Genomic DNA, 15,510 nt, shown 5'->3' with positions numbered 1-15,510 from the left:
ACCCCCAGATGGATTGTCCCACCCCAGGGGCGGCTCAAGATGAATGTTGACGGGTCATGGAATGCAACGAGCCTTGCTGTTGATTTTGGTGCTATTATCAGGGATGGTGATGGTATTTTTGTGGCTACTTGTATCGGAAGCTCTGAAAATATATCCTCCCCGTTGCTCTCGAAAGCTATGGTGTTGAGGGCAAGTTTGCTATGGGCGATGGACAGGGGTTATCAATTCCTTTTTATTGAAACAGACTCACTTCAGATTGTAGAGGCGCTAAGGGATCCTACCCTCAATTTGTCACCCATCGGACAAGTTGTGGAGGATTGCAAAGCTCTACTCAACACAATCACTGAAGCAAATATCACCCACATTCGTCGAAACGCAAACCCTGTTGCTCATCGCCTTGCAAAAGTTGGCCCATCTTTGATGCAAAGTTGTGAATGGACCGGTTCCCCACCTAATATCTTAACTGATATACTTGTTAAGGACTGTGTGTAGCTCTATGCTTAGAGATGGATCAACCTTTGTAATGCAATTTATGATGAAATGAAATCTACTATATCACTTCTTTTTCAAAAAAAGCCACATTTTCTAGTATGTCAAGATATGGGAGAACACCGCATTTTATCATACAATTAGAGGAAAAAAATTACAAATGTTCCTCTAATTATATATTGGCATTTGGTATCCCGTCTTGTGTTTCAGGTACCATTGAAAAATCTCTCTGATTCTAAGCTAGTAGATCATGTAGAAATCAAAATAAAATATCATGAGCATTGACACCATAAACTGAAATCAGAAATCGAATTGGGGATTGTACTAGGGTTACAATTGAATGGGGATTTTAAACCCCTTATCAGTGAACCTAATATAATTTTTTAGTAGCTCATCATAAGTTTTTAAAACAAACTTGACATGTTGATTTTACTAGCCAAAGTTTTTAGGTTTGTACTAAAGAGAAGTACAGAAATTTTGAAAAGGTCAAAAGCTCAGACTGAATTTATTCTCCCACCCTCAATTTATTTTCCCACCCTTTGTGTACATATACTTTTGTATAAAAATAAAAATAAAAAGAATTTGCAAAAATGAGGTCAAAAGTCCGAAACAACTCTGAAATTTTTTTTTTTTAATGAAAAACTTAATGGAGTTAGCGTGAGATGACAAATTCTTAATTTTAGAATATTGATATGACAAGTTTCTTAAAATATTAGTTTGTATGAAAAATTGAAAAAAATGTGTATAAGTTCGTATGATATTTCAAAAAAAAAAATATTCTAACAAAAACGTCAGTTTCATTTTGTTAATTGAATGGATTCTCTTAAGTTGAAATCTTAAACAAACTGCAAGACTCCCCTTATGTCAAAACTATGAATCGTTAAGTCGAAGATCAAATGAAATTACGGGGATTATAAAACGTAGTTTGGCCTCAAAGTAAAATACCTAAGTCTCTTAATAAAATACTGGATATAAATATTGTATACCAAACTTGACCAGTCTCTCTAACCTCATATTAAACTTAAGGTAATACAAGTTATCCCGCATACTCCAACTCTGTAAAGAAAGATAGAAAGATGGTTACAGTAGTTTTAAATGCGCAAATTAATAATAATCAGGCGACTCAAGTCTAATGGTGGTGTGATTCTGTACAAAAAGTTTCAACTTGGTTAGGGTACGAGACGACATTATTCCAAGAACTGATCAAAGGCGTATGTGGCGTCTGATCTTGAAGGTGTTCTTGATCATTGGTGTTACTGCTCATAAGCTCTTGTATATCGAGTATCTCAACTCTGCGATTTGTCTTCTTCCTTATCTTGATCGCTACGTCCTGCGGTATAAATCTGCCGCAGACGCTCACCCTGCACTCCTTCTTCTCTATCGAATGAGTCTCCAACTCTATGCATAACAAAATCATGAACAAACAAATTTAGAGTTTACAATCTAATCTAAACTGCCGGCAAGGAGAAGATTGCTCTAGCCAACTTTACTAGCTAGCTAAGAGTTTAGAGATTAGAGTGTTCTCACCTCGAATATCGAGAATTGCTCTCCTTACTTTTCTGTAACAACCATTGCAGTCCATATGGATTCTCATCAGCATGTAGCAGAACTGGACATGCATAATCAATATCAGATCATACAGAAGATAACTAAGATTAGAAACTAATGAAATTCCTGACCCCAAAAAAATGTCAATTGAAGCAGACCTTGTCTGCCATGAAATCGTAATGAGAGAGAGATGTGTACTATTGCTGCAGAATCCAAATCTCTCGAATGGACGACAAAAAATGGTGATATTAAAGGCAATGATGCAATGTGATATTATAGAAAACCAAAAAGGATGAATGGAGAGTGTCATGAGCTGGTTACATTGATTCTGTTGATTCATTAATTCATGGACTGTTCATCTTGGGATCTGATTCTTCCACCCAGTAAAGATACACACACACACACACACACATATATATATATATGTATGTATGTATCCGCTGGCAATGTGGCTAGATTTTTCCATTATATTCTTGACATGTTTGCATTGTTTTTTTGAACTTTTTTTACTTCCCGTGTGCACTAAAGCTTATAGAGCATAATAACTTTCTTGCTTTCAGAAGCGCATATAACTATATATATGCCAATAGAAAAGCATCACCTTTCTGAATACACCTTTTTTCTCTTTCCAAATTCATGGTAAATGCTTTAATCCTGGTGAATGTGGAAAGTTTAGTTGACTGACTCTAATTAATGGTTCCTTTTGGGATTTCAAAATTCTCTCTTTTGTATTATTTATCTCTCTAATCTTGCCTTTGGAATTAAGGAACAGCCAATATAAGAAATGGCTGTATAGGCTTGTTTTACACAAATCATATTTGATTTACTAGTCATCTTCAATGTATATCATGATGCTTTTGAGTTTATATCTAATTTTATGTTAAAAATTTCTAGGCTGCTTGTAGGGAACCTATTAATAACTGGAATCGAAGAATCAGTAGTTTAATTTGTTCCATCCAAAATGGAAATCGCCAACATATATTATGAACTTATGATTTATAAAATTTTATCTGATGATCGAGTCAGTTCTATGATTATAAGTTCATTTCATACCAAACCAGATCAAAAATATATACATATTCTAATTATGAGAAGCCGTATTCGAGCTTATTTTTAATAAGTACCATATTTACATATAAATCCTACGTTGTTACTGTTGAATTGTAATCTTATCTTGAGCCAGGTCCAGCCCATGTTGAAAAGGCAACACAAGCACAATGGATGATTCAAATGCTAGATAATTCTAGCAAGAGCATGTCGGTGGAATGCATGCATATCAAAATATATCCGGCAAAGCCCTAGTCTGTTAAGCCATCTAGAAATATCTAAACTATATCTAATGTAGTCTTTTCTAGAAAGACCAAAGCTAGCAATTTGTGTGGTTGTTAAGCAATACTCAAGTCGGTGCACCAAGGAAAGTCGGCAAAACCACACCTATAAATAGGTGTGTGTGTGTGTGTATTGCTATGTAAGAGTGCAAGAAGTGAGAAAAAGAGCGAAGAAGTGTAAAATAAAAATTTTGAATAATATTTTGAGTGTTTTTTTTTTTTCTTTTTTTTTGTCTATCAATTTCACTGCATTACATTCACATTCTTTTTTGTAAGATAAACACCTTCAAAGTAGTGAAGTCTTTTTAAGCCCCAACAGTTGCATACCATTTAGGATTAAGAAATGGTGTGATCGGAGACCTGCTTTACATGTGTCTCTTTATTTAGGATAGACCCAAGGATATTTTTATTGTAACACCACCTCACCCAACATCACAGATAATGATCATAACTTAAGGGTTTAGGAAACACAAATACTTGGAATTTTTACATGCATAGGGCAATTCGTTAGCAGAAACGATTTTTTGGCGGAATCAGTGACGCGTATAAAGCCTCGCAGTCCTTAACGCTCTGTGAGACAGTTTTCCGCAGAAGGCCGAGATTTTTCTTAGAGATCCTTTACGGACTGGTTTACAAGTGAGTGTAACCTTCTTATCCAAAAGATGTACTGCCATGGAATCCACATCTGCAAGAAATGCAAAACCTCATCAACGAGTACATTAGAAGTTTTTTTGATTGAGTGGCAGATCATTTTAAAGGTTTTAAAGAACTCTTACCATCAACATCCGATATCACCTGGGATGTGCTCTTTCGACACTTGCTGCATCGAAAATCAGCACCTATAACCACTGCCTGCATCTCTAGACTGGTTCTAGCAGAAGAGCCGGTTGGAGGAAGTAGCCGGCTTTTACTGGCCTTCTTGTGGAATTTCATTGGAACAAACTTCTTCTTAACCCATGAAGTTGGAGACATGACTTTGCTTTGTTGATCTATCAGCACAGGAAATGATAAGCCATAATAAACCATTATACCATCACCACATATAGAATAGTGATATATATATATATAGCAGCTAATTAGCTAACCGCGTTAATTAAATCTGCTTAGCTTCGGTTCACCTACCAATTAATCGAATCAGATATTTGATTGAAAATTCTTATCTGTATGATTTTGAGCTGCATAAGCTTTAGGACAGCAAGACGCAAAATTTTGCGTAACAGCAGAGGAAATTGACAGGAATTCATTTTGAAGTTGACAAAAATGGTGAGTCCATTGATGGCCTTAAATATTTCTTGCTCATATTTCCTTTCCTTGTAGTAGTTATCGTGGAAAATTGTAAGTGGAAAATCAGAATCATGAAACAGTAGTGGTCCGACTGTATTGATTTCACTGCAATCACCTTTATGTTGGAGAAATTCGTTTTATCCAGTATTTACATGGAGAACGTACGTGGGGAAGAAAGTGAAGTTTTTAATTTCTAGGTAGAACAATTAAATCATATTAACTGCGCAAATGATTTTCTTTTTGTGCTTGATTATTTTGGATAGTGATCCTTCTAGCTAGCTCCCTTATTTGAAATTGGATTACATTCTTTAAACAAGGAGATAAAATCAAAATTCATATCCTTGGAGGACTCGAATTTCAGTATTGTTCACATGACCAATCTCTCGAAACTTCAGCACTTTGCAATCGACCTAAACCCTAACCCTACTAAGTTATTGAAAAGTACCAAATTCTTAATTGATCGAATTGTTTGTTTTATATCATCTGGAGTTGTGAAATAGTTGCTTGCAAAGACAAGCAAAATTTTGAGGTCAATTTACAAAATTTATTAGGGAACTATTATTGGCACTTCAACAAGGTGATCATGCACTTTTCGATGCGTAATTTTTTCTTAGGAGTGCGAAATGACATTGTTGACATGCCAATAACAGTTTCTTTTCGTTAATCTTTGAAGTTGAATGTACATGTCAGTTTGCACCTTGGGGAAATAGAGCAAGAAGTGCATGTAGCAACAGATGCTCAAAAGACAGCAAGAAATGCATGCAGAGAATAACACACACCATACATGCAGAAGAAACTCATCACATTCAAAACATGCAGAATTCGTCTATTTAATTTACACCTTATTTGGTCATTTTTAAACTCTTCTACATGAGAACACAACAATGGCTTCCCCTAACAGCTCTCTGCTTCAAGATCCTTTCTCCATTTCCTCTCTGACTCTACTCCTCTTTCTCGTTTCCCTTCCGCCACCTGTCCTCTCACAAAACCCTACCATTGCTCAATGCACCACGCAGCTTCTTCCACTGGCCCCATGTGTGCCGTTCGTGCAAGGCATTGGCATGTCGCCCGTACAATCATGCTGTGACAACCTCAAGCTGCTCTACAGCCAGCAGCCAGAGTGCCTTTGCCTTTTCCTCAACGATACTACCGTGAGCACATTCCCTATCAACACCACTCGTGCTCTCCAGCTTCCCGTTGTTTGTAGCCTTCAAGTCAACATCTCTACTTGTTCGGGTAATTTCTGATTTTGAAGAAAAATAGGGTTTTTTTTTACGATTCTGAGTCCAGCTCTGTTCACTGTTCTGTGTCATTACATAATCTTACATGAATTCATATTATTCTAATCTTTTTTCGAACTTTTTGCTGCAGGTGCAGGGATACCTGTACTTGTGCCTTCTAGTTCACCTAGTTCTCAAGATCCCCCTCTGGGGAAAAACACCAACTCATCTGCTGCTAATTCTACAATTGCTGGTAGGAAAAAATAAAAATGTCTAACTCTTGTGCAATCCCTCTAATTTTACAAAATATATAATGCCTCAAAAATTAAATAACAATCTAAACGTAATTTGAGTTCGCTTATTTTAGTCTTTTTACTATCCCCTCTAAGTTCTTGAATTCGGGCTTGGTATTTTTTTTTGGGATTTCAGCCACTCCAATGCCTCAAACTGCACCAATACCCAAAACGATGGGGTTAGGGTTTAGCAGAACTGCAAATGCTGGGACCAAATTGAAGATGGGAAGTTATCTTGCAGTGGCTTTCGCTGTGGCAGGTTTTCCAGTGGCAGGCGTTCCATTTTAAACATGATCATATTTATACCACCATATTAATATCTGGATGGTTTTTTATGTTGTGTTTAGAGATTTTACTTATAACTTAGGACCGAGAGTTTATTTCATTACGGTTTTATTTAGATAGCATCGAACTTCTATTGATTTGAATAAAAACAGTGGTGACTGTCAAATTATATATGGGATCTCAGCTTACTTAGGTTTTGTTTAAGTGTTGTGGAACTGTTTTTCGATGGTGCAAACCAGAGATGATAGACCGGCCTACAGTGAGCAGAGATTATGCCCTGTTATCAGAAGTATACACCCGTGTGTGATGAGAGATGTAGACACATGTGTATACACCCGGTAACACACAAGTTTTCTCTACTTCAAACAGATACATCCACAAACAATGCTATCTCTGACAATTTGATAAACATCGTACAAGATCATAAAATACAATTCAGAAAGAAAGAAAAAAAGATGTTTAGATGTGGAAAGTCACCTTACAAACAGAGATATTTAACTACGACAGAATGTTTGTTTGCCTAGGATTGTATCACGTATTTCATTGAGAAACTATTCCAAACTAGGAGCCACTTCGGTTGGGTTGGATTCGAAGACATCCGGGTTGGATGCCTCCGGTTCTTCCAAAAACTCCCGAGACTGGAACGAATCTTTGTAGACTGGAGTCTCCTTGAAATCAGTTGCTCCTTCATTGTAAGAAGTAGCAGCAACTAAACAAGCAATAAGCTGCAGGCAAAAACAAAAACAAACAAACGGACGGGGGTCAAACATTAGCGTTCAATTTGTAAAGAACGTAAGTGGGCGGGAAATTTACGTACACAAGGAATGCCACAACTACGGTATTTTAATCTAATCATGCATTGTTATGTATTTTAACTTATCCGCATTGCAGTGTATATATCGACAAAGAAGTGCACCCTTAACTAGTGTCTATCAAGTTGTGATTAACGAACTTTCGTGGTACACAATTATAATTGGATCTATTTGTTTTTATTCATTATTTAAGGATCATTCTAGCAAAATAATCAATCAAATTGGTAATTGCTTAGTTGATTCATAAGTACCATATAAATAGACGGTTCATTAATAAAATCTAAATTATTTTGAAATCATCGATTTGTTACATACAAGTCATTGAACATAAACACCCAACATTAAATTAAGGACAAAAATTGATGAACGAATTAACAAAGAGTAGTAGTGAACGAACCGCAAAGCCAATACCAAAAGCCCACAAGTACTCCACAAAGAATCCAAGCCAGTCCCATTTTTCACCTTCCCAAAAGCAAGGCTCATCCCCGGGAAGCTTAGGCAAGAAATACCCATCATCAACGTTTCCCACAGCCCCACCACCGACGTTTTCAATCTCAGCCGTTCGTTGCGACCCCATCATGTCTTGTTCTTGGTCTCTGGTGGTTATGTTGCTCCTCCTGTTCTTGCCGTCGGTCCTTCCAGTTCTGGACGTGAATCTCTTGGCTGCCACCACGTGAAGGGCTCTTCTGGAGGAGGGAGGGAAGAGGAGCTGGCATTGTGAGGAGAGGTTGGTGTAGGGATACTGTCTGGTGGTGGAGCTGCTGTAAAGGACTCTAGCTCCGCCGGTGGAACTTCCACTGTTGGCCATGGCTAGAGCCATGAGGGAGGAGAGTGAGAATCCCTGTGCTCTTAGCAGCTCAAAGCTAAATGATCAGAGTCCAAATATCTCTTCAGCGTGTGTGGATGAGATAATGAGCGTGGGAAGATGATAATGGATGTTTTTCTATAAACTTGACCAGATTTGTTTTCCATATTGGATCATCCGGTCCGTCCACTTTGGTCCAGTTAGTAAACTATTGTTCCATCTTATGAGCCCAAGCAGTGATGTGGTGTATTGTTTATTTTCTCATACTTAATTTGATTTGGCTTGCCAAAGTGGTCCTAAAATTGACATCTCCTCAATTTGGTCCGTAATAATAAAAATCGATAGAAGTGGTCTTTGAGTTTGTCTACCATAAATAATTTTGGTCGTTCCGTGAAAATCTGTCAATATCCTCGTTAAGTGGAGGGGTTAGTTTGACAAAAATACCCTTATAAATGTGCTCACGTGATCGTTCATGTGACAATATAGCGAGGGTATTGGCAAATTTTTCAGGAAATGACCAAAATGATTTATAGTGGACAAATTTAGAGACCACTTCTACCAATTTTTATTGTCATGTACCAAAATAAAGAATTATGTCAATCTCATGGACCATTTTAGATTAAAAAAAAAAAAAAAAAAAAAAAAAGAAGCCATATTTGTTTTTTATTCAACGATATTTTACATTAGGAAGTGAGGGATTATGCAACAACATTTTATATTAAACGGTATGAGATTTGTATTAAAGTCGCACAATAAGTCGGTCATAATAATTTAATATCAAAGTCGATTCTTATGAAAATCAAACTTAAAAATTCTCACTTTACAAATGAAAAGAAAATTACACTAAGCCTGTAATTCTAATAACTTTTCTAGCTCTTATTAACGATAAAGAAATCGAACAAGTCTTTGTGGTGATCCAAAATGGTGAAGCGGCCTGTAAGTTAGGTTTAAGGTTTGATTACTGTAATTACACAATAAAATGTGGAAGACTGAAATAAATTAGGATGTAATTAAATTTATTTTTTGCTTATAGGAAGTAAATCTCCTTAATTTGTGTATTTATATATTGCTAAACCCTAAACTTATAATTGGATTGGATCAAAATAAATAGGAAATGCTCTATAGGGCTTCTTAGGGTTTCCTAAGTATCACTAGGAGAGCTACGGCAAGTCAGAGTCCGGCGGTAGCGTTGAAGTCAAGTTAAACCTTTGGAATTTGTGGTGTTTACGGATCTTGTGTCCCATTGGATGTTAGTCCGGCTTGTCCAGCTTGTTGGAGACCAGTTTTGGTGGGCAGTCAATCGTAGTTGGCGAGTCGTCCAAAGGTTCATGGACGACATGGTAGAGAACTTTGCAGCGCGGTTGGCGCTGACCATAGAGAAGCAGTGAATAGTGGTGATTGATGATAATGAAGGCTCTCTTCTCAAGACGACTAAGGTCTTCTAGTTATGGAGGTTTACGATTTTTTGGGTTTGATTTGAATGTTGTGCCAGTTGGTGAGGACGTTTCCCCTAATCATAAGCCTCAATTAAGCTATGGGTCCCCCCTCCCCGGGTGTGGCCAATAGTGGGTTGGAACTTTGTGGGCCTCGACTTTTCTCCCAATCAGGGCCGAGTTAGCAATCTGCCCCTATGGACCACAGTGTGAACCATAACCAGTTGGCAGACGCTTCGGGTTTTTCTAAGGTTGGGACTTTTGAACTGGGCTCGAATCCTTTCAATCTAATGCCTATTATTGAGCAGCTCCAACAGAAAGGAAGGAAGAAATCACGTAGACATCACAGAAATGGTGGTTTTCTAATGGGTAGCTTGCTATCCATTCCCTAAGATAAGCTTAGGTCGCCATTACCAAAGCTTGGAAAACGTCTTCAAAGGGAAGGTCAGGAGCTTGAGGCCCCTCCCAGATGACGTAGGAAACTCATGGATAAGGTGGAGTCTATTATTTTATTGGCGGAGGTTGACAAAGATCAACCATGCCGGAATAAATAAGTTGCTTGAGTTGGAACTGCCGGGGGCTTGGGAACCTCCGTGCAGAAGTAATATTAACCAAGGGAAGAGACTTTTTTGGTACGAGGAGGCTTGGAACATGCACGAGGGTTGTGCTGAGGTGGTCAAAAATGGGTAGGATTTAAATGTGGAGGGCTCGCCAATATTTCAGGTTACAGAGAAAATTAAAGCAACAAGGATGATGTTGACAAATTGGGCTTGTAGTAATGCCAGGACAAGGCCACGAGAAATTAGGGAAGCTAAAGACAAGTTTACCAGTCTGTTGGGTCATCCTTTCACGGTAAAGTTTATTGAATAAAAGAAATCCCTTATTGGAAGGTTGAATTTCTGCTTGAACAAGAGGAATTATTTTGGCGCCAAAGGGCGAAGGAGAATTGAGTCAGGCTCGATGATCGCAACACTATGTACTTCCACCAGAAAGCTAATAGAAGACAAAAGCAAAATTGGCTACATGGGCTGTTGGATGACAAGGGTTTGTGGCATGAGGACCGATGGGGTATGGAACGTGTGGTGGTTAATTATTTTACCACATTATTCAAGTCTAATGAGGTTGTTGATTTTGAAGATATTCTATGCAATGTTGCACCGTCGATTACGGAATAGATGAATTCTGAACTTGGGAGGCCTATCACGGATAAGGAGGTGAAATGTGTTGTTTTTCAAATGCATCACACTAAGGCTCCTGGTCCTGATGGTATGTCACCTGGTTTCTATCAAAAGCATTAGGCGACTGTAGGGGCTGATGTTTGTAATGGCATTCGAGAAATGGTGTCATGGGAGCATATCTTTCGCAAAATCAATTAGACACACATTACTCTGATTCCCAAAGTCAAGGAAGCAACTAAGATGTCTCAGTTACGTCCTAGTAGCCTCTCTAATGTGTTGTATAGAATTTTGGCGAAAGTTTTAGCGAATAGATTGAAGACTATTCTCCCTCTTATCATTTCATCTACTCATAGTGCTTTCATTCCAGGAAGGTTGATTTCAAATAATTATTTAGTAGCAGCGGAGGTTGCTCACTACATGCATAAAAGGGCTTCAAGGTTGAATGGGCTCATGGCTTTGAAACTGGATATTAGCAAGGCGTGTGATAGACTAGATTGAAGTTTTTTGGAGGCTATAATGAGGCGCATGGGTTTCTCTTTAAGATGGATCCATACGATAAAGATATGTATGTTTACCGTGATCTATTCTTTCAAGCTGAATGGTGATCCAGTTGGGTATGTGTAACCTGGTAGGGGAGTTTGAAAAGGGGATCCACTTTCCCCCTATTTATTTGTTATGTGTGTCGAAGGTGTATCGGCTCTCCTCACGACGGCAGAAGCTGATGGCGTTTTGAAGGGTATTAAGGTGTGTCGCCAAACCTCATTGCTAATTGTTTGGGAGTGAAGATAATGGATTTCACAATGGGTATTTGGGTTTACCAGTCCTTATAAAAAGTCAAATAATGAAGCTTTTTCGTATGTTAAGGATAAGTTTTGGAAGAAACTTCAAAGTTGGCGTGGGGGCTTGTTGAGATGTGCATGTCGAGAGAAGCTTGTAAAGACAGTGGTTCAAGCACTCCCTATGTATTCTATGCAATGCTTTGTTCTTCCCAAATCGTTCTATGAAGAACTAAATGTAATGATTGCACGATTTTGGTGGAGTGCTGATCTGGGTAAGAGGAAAATCGATTGGCTCAACTAGAGACAACTAAATGTCCCTATGTATTCTATGCAATGCTTTGTTCTTCCCAAATCGTTCTATGAAGAACTGAATGTAATAATTGCACGATTTTGATGGAGTGCTGATCTGGGTAAGAGGAAAATCAATTAGCTCAACTAGAGACAACTGTGTAAGCCTAAATTTGAAAGTGGGTTGGGATTTAGGGACTTTTATGCTTTCAACCTAGCACTATTGACGAAACAAGCTTGGAGGTTTACCCACCAACCTGAGTCCCTCACATATCATGTGTTTAAGGCGTGGTACTTCCCAAATACTGAGTTTCTTAATGCTCTGGTTAATGCCAATGGGTCGTATGTCTGGAGGAGTATTGCGGCTGCAAGGCATGTGATAATTAAGGGGCATTGTTGGCAAGTGGGCGATGAGGTGAATATCAAGATTTGGCATGATAACTGGCTACCGAAAGATTCATATTTTAAAGTGCTAAGTCATCCACCAGTGAATTGGGATACGGAGGCTACAGTGGACAAGCTTATAGTGTCACATTCGCAGAATTGGAATGTTGAGCTGTTTCAACAGTTATTCTTTCAGGAAGAGATGGAGCGAATCCTACATATTCCGTTAAGCTTCCGGACAGTTGGAGACAGACGAGTTTGGCACTACGAGCGTCATGGGAAATTCTCGGTGCGAAGTGCTTATCATGTTGCGAGGGATATTGTATCTAAGGGTGGGGATGGTGTGAGCATCTGTGCTTCTTTGCTGGATGATGGCCGCGACAGGTTATGGAGGAAGCTGTGGAATGCTTGTGTACCAGGGAAAGTAAAGATTTGTACATGAAGGGCATGTTTGGATGCTCTTCCTACAAAGTTAAATCTTCTTAAACAGAAAGTGATTGTGGAGAGACTCTGTGTGCTTTGTGGGTCGTTTGATGAATCGACAGAACACGTGTTAAGAGATTGTAGTTTGGCTAAGGCTACGTGGTTTGGAGGGCTGGGTTTTCGATCTGTCGATAGAGATGATCAACAGTTTCTGCAATGGTTATATCCAATCTTCCTCCTCGGGTTTTAAGCTACATTTGATGATCATTTGGATGCTATGGAAAAGCAGGAATAATGTGGTGTGGAATGAAGCAGGGTTGTCGCCACAGGAAGTGGTGGTCCGGTCAGAGAGTTGGTTGCAGGAGTATCAAAAATGACACAAGTCGGCTTCGAAGAAATCCAACCGTCCTGTCTAACGGTGGAGTAAGCCCAGTGTTGGCTGGGTTAAATGCAATTTTGATGGTGCCTGGGTTCAACATGAGATGAGACGTGGCTTGGGGTTGTTCTGCAGGATCATGAAAGAGTTCTCTTAGCAGCTGCAACTGGCTTTAGTGGAAGGACTAGTTCTGCATTCGAGGTTGAGTTGTTTGCTACTCGTTAAGCGTTGTTGTTGGTCCAAGAGTGTTGTCCAAGTTGTTGGCCTCCCTTGTCACCTCACTTCTTTCTCTCATTCAAAATCATTTCATCTCACACAATTTCTAAGTGATGAAATAAGAACTCATCTTTTTCCTTTTTTGATTACCTTCCTCGTGTTTGTATAACACATAATCCATTCAATTTCTAAAAAGGTTACCTAATCCTTAAACTTTGTTAGGAATCCTTCATCAGTGGTTGTGAATGACTCTCAATCTTTTTACTAATCCTGATTGTTTTTTTTTTGTTGTTATGCTAATAAAGAGAGTTGAGTTTCCACCATAAAACCAATTAGCATTACATATAAATCCAATTACTATTACCACATGCGAGATTTTTTTAATTTCCGATATAAAATTCACTCTCAACAGCTTACACTATTGAATTCAAATTAATTTTGGATGGAAAAAACTTAAAAAACACCATAAAAATGATGTAAGAATCCACCACATTTTGATTCCCGCATTTGATTCTGTTCTACCTTGATTTGTTGGCAAGCAACCAATTAGATATGAAATTTGTATTTCATTATCGTGTTTCAGAAAAATAGTGTTTCATATTAGCAGATATATTATTGGAGGATAGTCCTGCTAGTTTAAAATCATATTACACTAACGAACATACGAACAAACTATAAAGATTATTTGATTAATGAAGAAACAAAGAAAGCCGAAAAAACTACAAACTGAAGAAGCTATATTGTGTTTGACTTGTTATTCTAGAGTTACAAAGTATATCATATATATATATATAACCAACCTAGCCTAGTTGGCAAGGAAACAAAACCCTAAAACCAACATTGCTTTGTCACTTTTATTTCCAAAGTTTATAGTGGTGACCTCTTTCTACCCTGAGTCTGGTTAAAAGCCCCAACAAGATTGTACTTTTGTTTTTTGGTCAGAAGTTTACTTTTATTTTCAATTTTATTCTCTTTGTATGAACTCTTGATATCTTTAATAAATATCATATTTGTTCTAAAAAAAAGTGATACGAACTTGCACTTGTAAAAGTAAATTATGAGTATGAAAATCACCTGATTAGTCGGAAAAGAAATGCTAAATCTACACCTGTGTCCTCTTGAGAATTGAAATATAATCAATGACCTCCATTACTACCTTCATCTGCACTGTTCAAAGATATGAGCATTTTAGTTGTGCTTTGAAAAAAGAAGTCATGAAAACGATAGCAAAACCATTAAGCTCTTCACGTCGAAGGACCTACCCCACCATCCCTTCCCTCCTATTTTTGAATCACACCCCCACAAAATTCAAAATACATTTTTCACAGTCGTGGGAAAACAAAATCAGCCGTGATTCACTCAAAATAAGTCATAACAGACTAATTTAGGAGGTGTGTTCAATTGAGATTTTGATGGATTGATAAATTCATAGATTTTGATAGAGTTTTGATTTGTAGAGATTCTATGTAAAATTTTAATTTAGCTCATTCAAAATCTCAAGAGTTAAGGTGGAATATGAAAACACAATGCGGAGAAATTTACTCAAATTCCTCAACTTTTTATTAATTGAGTATACATAAAATATTATAAACCCTTGGGTTCTTTAGAGAAAGACCCTTGAAACTCATATTTTCAAACAAAAACCCAACTAATATTAAACATTCAAATAAAACCCAAATTTCAAATAGACTACAATCTAGATAAATATATAACCAATTATTACAACATATTTACAACTTATGCCACAAAACCCTAATTATCTCTATTAATTAATAAAACACGCATTGTCAACCAAAATCCTATGAAATCCAACTCTCTAATTAAAACAGAACATGAATAAGAAATGTAATTTCACACAACTAAATTTTATTGTTTTTTTTTTCAAAATCTCACCTACATGTAATCCTAACATATCCCTAATTAAAAAAAAAAAAACATTCCCACTCCATTCTCTATCATTCTCTTCCTCTCTCCTTCTATTTTAAAAACAAAAATAAAAAAATTTCTCACACACTTTGTGTGCCCATATACTAGTGTTAATAAATATTATTACTCGCCCTAATTATGATTAGCAATTAACCCCATATGGAAAATTTACCTTTTTTGTTTCATAAATATTATTAATATATATACCCATATTCATAAACAATTATAGGCACATTTTTTGTATGAAAAGAAAGGATCCTTTGTATAATAAGTTATTTTGCATCAAATAATATTGTTTGATAAAATAAAATAAAAAGAATCAATTAATATTCTTTTATTTTGTAGGTAAATTATTTTACACAGATTATTACCTGCATTAGCCATTTTGATTTGTTATTATATACACGTGTCAAAAATAATATATCTATATTTATATGTAAAGC

At 37.2% G+C, this 15,510-nt stretch overlaps 3 protein-coding genes and 1 long non-coding RNA gene across 4 annotated transcripts; 1 reads left to right on the top strand and 3 right to left on the bottom strand.

The window, feature by feature from the left end:
- Positions 1-1,413: 1,413 nt before the first annotated feature.
- Positions 1,414-2,512, bottom strand: LOC148696094 (heavy metal-associated isoprenylated plant protein 26-like). The gene is made up of 3 exons (XM_088696210.1): positions 2,196-2,512; positions 2,017-2,098; positions 1,414-1,887 (listed from the first exon to the last, which is right to left on the bottom strand). Exons 1-3 carry the CDS (start codon positions 2,205-2,207, stop codon positions 1,619-1,621), a joined length of 363 nt encoding a protein of 120 aa, XP_088552336.1. The 5' UTR covers positions 2,208-2,512; the 3' UTR covers positions 1,414-1,618.
- Positions 2,513-3,667: 1,155 nt separating this feature from the next.
- LOC148696093 (uncharacterized) lies at positions 3,668-4,404 on the bottom strand. The gene is made up of 2 exons (XR_015963310.1): positions 4,142-4,404; positions 3,668-4,050 (listed from the first exon to the last, which is right to left on the bottom strand). It is a non-coding gene; the product is annotated as an uncharacterized LOC148696093 (long non-coding RNA).
- Positions 4,405-5,399: 995 nt separating this feature from the next.
- On the top strand, positions 5,400-6,616 carry LOC137710351 (Bifunctional inhibitor/lipid-transfer protein/seed storage 2S albumin superfamily protein). Its single transcript, XM_088695327.1, has 3 exons — positions 5,400-5,885; positions 6,021-6,122; positions 6,299-6,616. The coding sequence occupies exons 1-3, from the start codon at positions 5,534-5,536 to the stop codon at positions 6,448-6,450; spliced, it is 606 nt and encodes a 201-aa protein (XP_088551453.1). The 5' UTR covers positions 5,400-5,533; the 3' UTR covers positions 6,451-6,616.
- A 205-nt stretch (positions 6,617-6,821) lies between these two features.
- Positions 6,822-8,182, bottom strand: LOC137710350 (uncharacterized). Its single transcript, XM_068449302.2, has 2 exons — positions 7,657-8,182; positions 6,822-7,172 (listed from the first exon to the last, which is right to left on the bottom strand). The coding sequence occupies exons 1-2, from the start codon at positions 8,077-8,079 to the stop codon at positions 6,999-7,001; spliced, it is 597 nt and encodes a 198-aa protein (XP_068305403.2). The 5' UTR covers positions 8,080-8,182; the 3' UTR covers positions 6,822-6,998.
- Between the last annotated feature and the right edge of the window lie 7,328 nt (positions 8,183-15,510).

Source organism: Pyrus communis, chromosome 6 (genome assembly GCF_041283825.1).
Source record: "Pyrus communis isolate YQ-2024b chromosome 6, ASM4128382v1, whole genome shotgun sequence".
NCBI classification, from domain to species: Eukaryota; Viridiplantae; Streptophyta; class Magnoliopsida; order Rosales; family Rosaceae; genus Pyrus; species Pyrus communis.
This window is presented reverse-complemented; position numbering and strand designations above follow the sequence as displayed.